The sequence below is a fragment of the Merops nubicus genome, unplaced genomic scaffold (assembly GCF_000691845.1).
Source record: "Merops nubicus isolate BGI_N331 unplaced genomic scaffold, ASM69184v1 scaffold11268, whole genome shotgun sequence".
In the NCBI taxonomy this organism is placed as follows: Eukaryota; Metazoa; Chordata; class Aves; order Coraciiformes; family Meropidae; genus Merops; species Merops nubicus.
This window is the reverse complement of record NW_008626351.1, coordinates 2193-10005: the sequence shown is the minus strand read 5'-3', so window position 1 is coordinate 10005 and position 7813 is coordinate 2193. Positions and strand designations below refer to the sequence as shown.

Here is a 7813-nt window from a genome sequence, read left to right as displayed (position 1 = left end):
TATATATAATATTTAAAGAACATAAATATTCAGCAAATTCACTACAACATGAAAATAAGAGCTTCACATTCTCCCACACTTTAAAGAGCTGGGGACAAAGTGACAGACAGCTCTGAGACAGACTGCTCAGCTTCACAAACACCTCTCTTGCTTGGGGACTGGACACGACCTCAGCTATCACAAGGGGAAGGTACTGCAACTAACCTAGACGGTTCCCCATCCATTTTAAAGCATTTATAATCACCGCTCCCCCACCCCCCAGATTATAGTGGACATGCACTACTAGTCTATACAATGCAACATTTCACCAGAAAGTCAGGAATAACAGAGTCCCTTAAAAACTGCCCGCTCGCTCTTCTGGGGCCTGAAAACTTCCATTTCATGTCACAGAAAAACATTATTCTCTTACTGGAAAGATTTGGAAGTTCAAAGAAGCCCATCCAGGTTTCACATCGGGATAAAGCAGCTCTGAAATGGCAGTGGGAATGGACACGTGTTTACAAGGGCCAGACAATTCCTCCCCAAGAGCATCCCCGAGCATCTGAATCCTTCTCTACCACGTGCCAAAACCAGTACCTATGGGCAAGACAAGGAGCAACACCGTACAGTTTGAAGTACATTACTTCACCTATCATAGCAACATTTTTTTGCTTCTAGCTTGGGGTGCAAATGGGTGAAGGCTGCATCAGCAAGTCTTGCAGCAAAGGGAATCTCAGGGTACCAGCACCTCCCTTTAGCCGGAAAGCAACCTCACTGTGACAGAGCGAGGCAGGGGGAGGTTAACGTGCTAATGAACAGCAGCTACTGGACTTCACGCAACAGCCCGCTGCCAAGTTTTCAAACTTGAACCTAAATTTAAGACACTAAATGGTAAACTTTGTCAAGTACTAAAATTGTTTTCCAAAGTGCTAAGCCATGTTTGTTAAAGCTATGGAAAAAAAAAAAAAAAACACAACAAACAGAACCAAAACAAAACACAAACCAACCAAACAAAAACAACAACTTTGAGCAGCTTATGGTTGAAGTTCTCCCTACTCAAACCACATCCCAGATAAGCTCACAGCTGGGGTGGTGCAAATTTCATAAAGCAGCATTTCATTGTTGTGTTATGTCCCTGTGCTCAGATTTCAGGGATTTGCTTAAAGAAAAAAAACCCAAACATTTTCAGGACAGTTCTTTACAGGACATTCCAATACATTCACAATAAAAACCTCTAATGACAGGGAACAGAGCAGGGCTGTAGAACTTCCAGATTTTCCTCAGCTAGGCTTGTCAGGGCAGGATAACACTGTGACAGGGGAAGCTGCAGCCTGGGTGCATCAACACTGGCACGTTCTACACGGGGAAGAGTTATGGGCTGGAGTGGTTTGAGGGGGGTTAACAGAGCTATTTGTTAAAAAGCAAATCAATCTTATGAATCACCTTGCATTGAAGTATTAAGCCCAGTAAACAGCAAGGTGTTGAAGTGCTACTTTTTTCTATTTGTTCACAAGGAAATGACAAATAAATCTTTCTAGGGAATCCAATTACCTCTAGCTGCAAGACTCAAATCAATTCTCCGCCCATCCTTCCTATGGAGAACCATTAGCAAATGACAACATTTAACACATTCCTTGGCTTATGTCACTCTTGAATAGACTCACTTAGCCATCCAATGCTCAGTACTTCACAGAGGCTACTATAACCATGTCAAATGTGTTAGAAATCCAGATTTACCTGGACAAAATTAAGACATTCCAAACCGGAACACTCATTCAGTTATCATGCATTAGGAACAAAAAAAAAAAGCATGTCAAACACTGGAATGTACTGGAGAAGGTCATTTAGTCTCCTAGAGAAAACCCAAAACCCCAAAACAAAGACTAAATTAAATACAACCCAGAATACTGTCTAATCATATTAATAAGTATACTGAGAGAGCCTGAAGGCATCACATGTAGTGTCCATGAAGATAATGGTGGTGCCTTCTTTTACTATTAAAGAAGTCATAGCTGTAAAGAGTTAGTCCCGCCCTGGGTTTCCAGCACAGCTCATTTGTGTTCCTTAGTTGGCGCATAGTACAGTTCCATGGGTTTGTTCACCTTCCAGTACTTCTCACTGACCAGTTCCAAGGAAAACGACCCATTTAATACCTAGAAGAGAACGCCAAGACAGAAATTAAATAAATCTGATGGCCTGTACAGGGACTGCTGTAGAAACAGGCCACTTACAGCAGAGGAAAGCACTGACTTATAGAAGTCACTGGTAAGGTGGCACAAGTTCTTAGCTAACCACTCGGTGTCATAAAGCAACAGCTCAAGCTTCTGATTTCAGTAAAACAGCACCAAAACACACTCCAGTTGTGACGTTGGAATGTTCACCTCTAAAGCCTGTCCAGGTCCCTCTGGATGGATCCCATCCCTCAGGCATGTCAACCACACGCCACTCAGGATGGTGTCATCTGCAAACTTGCTGAGGGTGCACTCGATCCCCCTGTCAATGTCACTGATGAAGATACTAAATGACAGTGGTCCCAGTACAGACCCCTGAGGGACCCCACTTGCCACTGATCCCCACCTGGACACGGAGCCAGCTGTACTGGTGGCAGAGGTGGTACTTACAGTGAACTGCCCGTTGGCGGTGGCGATGTAAATGGTGTACTGCTTCTCGCTGGCCGTGTCCAGGTTCATCTGGTTGGACTCTCCTTTGCTGCGAAGCTCCTCCAAAGCCAATCTCACGGCTAGGTACTTGGACAAGTGATCAACGGTGGCATTGCCTGAGGTCTTGATGTATCTGCAACAACAGCCACAAAGACAATCAAAGACATTTGAGTTGCAGAGGTGGGAAAAAGACATCTGGAGCACCCCCAAATATCAAATGACAAGTGTGAAAAGGCATTTACAGACAGTACACAAGCAAGAATTAAAGGCTGACGCAAGTGCTGCAGAGGCCTCTCCCAGAAGCTGAGCTTTCTTTTTTGGTTTCTGAAGAACCCCCGGAACTCCCTTGCAATTCCAAGCCAGAAAGAAAAGCTGGCTGAAGCTCCTGATTTATTTATAGGCACTGCAGAGGGATGTCTCATCAGGAAAGAAAGCCAGGAGGAGATCTGAGGAAACTCCATGAGACTGCTCATTGCTGTGATCCAAAATATGCAGTCTGTCCTTGGACTGGATCATGGAAAAAAAAAAAAAAGCCTGGAAAAGCTTCCAGCCTACAAATCCCACCAACACAAAGGTGCTCCAAAACCTTCTGACATGTGCAAGGGTTGTTTATTGCCAAAGAATCTTTGAATAAGGAGAAAGGTACCGATACCACCCTAGTACCTATTGTGAACCACAATGCTAGAAACCCTCAAAACCACCTTTATTTGTGATCAGAGGCTTAGAACGGATTGTTGCTGTATTTTTGATACTAGCTGAGCAGTCCCATCTACCTGATTGGCAGTGGAAAGAGGGAAGGAGTGCATATGGTTAACCAGGATGTAGCATGACCAAAGTAAATGTTTTTTTTACAAGTGCCAAGAAGTGACAGAAAACAAAAGCACCAGGAACTAACATACATGAAGGAGGATCAAAGAGCTTTACCTCGTCTGTGCACTGTCGTCGTTCTCCATGAGGGTCGGATGAGGCCTGAACACCAACTCAATTTCACTAGCACCATCCATTACAGGATCTATTGCCACAGTCGTGTTGTTATTGTCCAGTTCCAGCCCAGAATCATCTGATGTCTTGGTCCTCTTATTACTAGGCCCTGCCTCCTGGTTGCTGTGCGTTGAGGCGTTGCTGCAGTGTGAGCTGTCGCCGTTGTCCTCCGCCCCACTGCCATTCTCAATCTGCTGTTTCTTGCCCCTCTGTAGCCTAATCAGAAACAGGTAGAAAGGTAGAAATAAACACGAATCAGAATTGACACAATGTAAAGGCCCACAATGCTCATACAGCTCCTCCTGCTGCCTGTCTCCATCATACCAGAAGCTAGAGACACACACAGGAGCACTAAACACTTCAGAGATACTTAAAGTTTAAAAAAACTCCTCATGAATTCTTTCTTGTAAAAAGATACTTACAGATAAGACTATAAATTTTCTCCTATCCCACAAACACCTTTTAGACATGTTTTAAGATCATTTTTAACTTCATACAGTTATTTTTAATTTTCAGGTAATCTCAGACCATGATTTTAATTTAAATATGAATCCAACTGTGATTAAAAGCACAAATCACACTGTGCTTCACCACAACAAAGTTTGAGTCTTCTTCCCCAGCTGGCTCTCTTAGGTTTAAATGCAGATCCAGAATTTGACTACTATGTATCCAGCCTTGTGAATTAGGGCACAGCTCAAACCTGAGTTCTGGCGTTCTGTGCACTTACCCGCGTGTAACGGTGGGATGTCAGGACAGGATTCCTTGTACTACAGTTTATAATTTATGTGGCTTAGAATGTATCAGCACTAGTGTGGCCAGCAGGACTCAGACAGGGATCATACTGCTGAAATCAGCACTGGTGAGGCCACACCTAGAATACTGGGTTCAATTTTGAGCCCCTCAATCCAAGGAGGACATTGAGGAGCTGGAGTGTGTCCAAAGAAGGGCAACAAAGCCTGTGAAGGGTCTAGAGCACAGGACCTGTGAGGAGCAGCTGAGGGACCTGGGGTTGTTGAGCCTGGAGAAAAGGAGGCTCAGGGGAGACCTTGCTCTCAACAGCTCCCTGAAAGGACATTAGAGTGAAGTGGGGGTTGATCTCTTCTCTCAAGAAACAAGTGATAGGACAAGAGGAAATGGCCTCAAGTTTTACCAGGGCAAGTTCAGGTTGGACATTAGGAAAAATTCCTTCCCCAAGAGGGTTTGCAAAGCCCTGTCCCAGGCTGCCCAGGGCAGTGGTGGAGTCCCCATCCCTGAAGGGACTGAAAAGCAGCGTAGATGTGGTGGTGAGAGACATGGTTTTGTGGTGCCCTGGCAGCGCAGGGTCAACAGTTGGACTTGATGATCTTCGGTCTCTTCCAACCAAAACATTACATGATTCTATAATTATCCAAGTCATGATAGCCATAATTTGGTAAAACTCATCTGAAATCTGCTGTCTACATCAGGTGGCCCCAGAAATCCCTGGAAGTGATACAAAGGCTTCTATTAGTAGACAAAAGGTTAAAAATTATTTTGGCAGACTTCAGAGGAGAGAAGAGGAATCCTGAGCTGCACAGAGTGTGAGGACAGAGGGTGTATTTTTAGTGTTAAGGCAAATAAGCTTACACATGGACAGATTACATGGATTACGTACCTGTTCATAGCCTGAATTTTTAATCCTTCCTCAATGCTGTGACTTAAAGCTTGCTGGTTGTTGTGCTTGCTGATTCTTGCTAGCACTCTCTCTTGATGAGCTTCATATTCATCCCGGCTTGGATAAATTTTACTGATGAGAGCATCAAAATTGGGATCTGGTCTCAGTGATCTTTTTGAAACTAGCTTTTTACGACACGTGGGACATTCTTTGTTGCTGGACATGAACAAGAAGAAAGAAAAAACAAAAACAAAACAAAACAGTAACTCTCTGGCAAGAACCAAAGTCTTCCCTAAAGCTGCAATTCTTAGTCAAAGTGCTCCCCAAGACTCAATATTTATAGTAAATCTGGAATGGAGCTTCTGTCTTTTGACAGAACAGGTAGCTCCAAATATTTAAACCAAATCCCCTAATATATATCTTCCTGCTTTTTTGTTTGTGGTTTGGTTTTTTTTTTGTTTGTTTTTTTTGTTTGTTTGTTTGTTTGTTTGGGGGTTTTTTTGTTGGTTTTTTTTTTTTTGTTTTTTGTTTTTGTTTTTTTTTGGGGGTTTTTGTGTTTGGTTTTTTGGTGTTTTTTTTTTTTTTAAGTATGCTTGAGTACACTGTATTTAGACTTAAGAGTTCAAAAGTTCCACTTGGGAAAACATATTTTCCCTGAATCTTCTGGCTGGATTTTCACCTAGAAAAAATGCCTGTCTAGTGGGAATTAGGTTAAAGCACAGTCTTCAAAGCACTCACAGGACAAAACAGAGAGGAAGGAACCTATTCTATAGTTTAAGCACTGGGGAAACTAAACCAGTCTTGTCCTTCCTACCAGTGTGTTCTCATTTTACTTCAGTAGTGAAGCTTGGAAGCAGGACTATGAGGGAAGGTCACACAGTCCACAATTTATTATTAGGAAAAGGAAGAATAAGGGAAATGAGACTCATTTTTGTAAGTAATGTAGTAAACTTCTGTTTTGCTGTTACTGGAAAGAAACTTTTTAAAAGAATACATTTTCAACTCCTTGCAAAAAAACAAAATTATGGAATGATTTTTCATAAAAGGAAAAATCTAGATCTCATCTGCCACAGATGGGTGGAGACCCAAGAATGAGATAGGGACAGTGTGCTGCACATTGAGCACCTTGCAGTACACAGGCACCTAACTGCTCCACAAGCACCCAGGACCTGGAGCATTTCCTTGATCCCATTTTCCTCTGCAGTGAAAGCCCCTGTCCCTGCAGCAGCACTGACACACCCGCTCCTGAGGGCTGTGATGATGCAGTCGGCACAGAAGCGATGCAGACATTCTTTTGTCGTCATGGTGTTTTTTAGCATATCCAAACAGATGGGGCACATCAGCTCACTGTGCAGGCTCCTGGGTGACACCACTATTTCCAAGCCATCGGTGATTGCTTCCTAGCGTAAAAGAAAGTAAAAGTCTTTAGTGAAATGTAGTAAATTACAGATATTGAAAATGTTATTATTCTTTTAAACGCACACACACACTGAGGAGGGGAAAAAACTTTTTTTTTTAACTTCCAGAATCCCAACTTGGTAGAGGTTAGAAAGGACCTCTGGGGATCATCTCATCCAACCCTCGTGCTAAATCAGGGTCACCCAGAGCAGGTTGCCCAGGATGGCATCCATGTGAGTCTGGAATCTCTCCACTGAAGGACACTCCACAGCCTCTCTGGGCAGCCTGTTCCAGGGGTCTTTGGTTCTGGAATCTCCCCACTGAAGGACCCCCCACAGCCTCTCTGGGCAGCCTGTTCCAGGGCTCTGGCACCCACACAGGAAAGAAGTAATTTTCCCTCATGTTCAGATGGAACCTCCTGGCTTCCAGTTTGTGCCCATTGACACTTATCCTATTGCTGAGCACCACTGAAGAGAGTTTGGCCCCATCTTCCTGACACCTACCCTTTAGATACTGAGTGGCATTGAGAAGTTCCCTGAGATTTTGAGGGAGGTTTTGTTTTGGAAGAATTTTTTTTTTTTTTTAATAATTTAGAATAGGTAGTTAACACTCCTCAAGGAAAAGTTAAATTTTAAACATCAAGCTTCACATTCTAAGAAGTATAAGAAGAAGCCCTGCCATGAGGGCAGCACTTTAGCACGTATTACCTGAGGTGTTCTTTGCAATTCGTACAAGCTGAGCTCCCATGTTTTACTCAAAGGTTGTGTCCCGTTGGTCTGCACGGCTTGAGACATGGCTGGGAAGAGAAAGAGAAGCAAGTTGCACACTCACATGCACCAGGCTCCAGGAGCCAGGTCCCTCTCCAGAGGAGGCCCCTCTGGAAGCACAGAGTCCCCGGGTCTGCACAGACAGAGCAGTCCCTGTGCCAGCACAGCAGAAGTGCAGGAGGAACTCTTTGTTATCCACATTCCAAGCTCCACGTCAGTACACGTGGATAACCCCATGCTCCACCACCCCAGAAAAACCAAGTCAGTCAGCCGTGAACACTTTGCAAAAATCAATTAAGGTTATTAAACAAAAGTGACACAGAACTGAAGGCCACAAAACATCATTGGCTGTGTAGTGCAAAAGCTGCAAATACCACTTGATGTGGAAAACATTC

At 43.6% G+C, this 7813-nt stretch overlaps 1 protein-coding gene across 1 annotated transcript; it reads right to left on the bottom strand.

Annotated features, from left to right (window-relative positions):
- Window positions 1-1869: 1869 nt before the first annotated feature.
- RNF2 (ring finger protein 2) lies at window positions 1870-7445 on the bottom strand. Its single transcript, XM_008945965.1, has 6 exons — window positions 7359-7445; window positions 6493-6653; window positions 5254-5469; window positions 3564-3836; window positions 2601-2772; window positions 1870-2132 (listed from the first exon to the last, which is right to left on the bottom strand). The coding sequence occupies exons 1-6, from the start codon at window positions 7443-7445 to the stop codon at window positions 2031-2033; spliced, it is 1011 nt and encodes a 336-aa protein (XP_008944213.1). The 3' UTR covers window positions 1870-2030.
- Window positions 7446-7813: the final 368 nt, after the last annotated feature.

Bases quoted from the DNA above. Each gene is read 5' to 3' on its own strand.
- RNF2 (XM_008945965.1), bottom strand. From the start codon at position 7,445: ATGTCTCAAGCCGTGCAGACCAACGGGACACAACCTTTGAGTAAAACA. The intron at 5,470-6,492 runs GTGTGTCAGTGC...GTTCATGTCCAG, and splicing joins ATCACAGCCCTCAGGAGCGG to CAACAAAGAATGTCCCACGT. The intron at 2,133-2,600 runs GTAAGTACCACC...GTTCTCTTCTAG, and splicing joins CCGCCAACGGGCAGTTCACT to GTATTAAATGGGTCGTTTTC.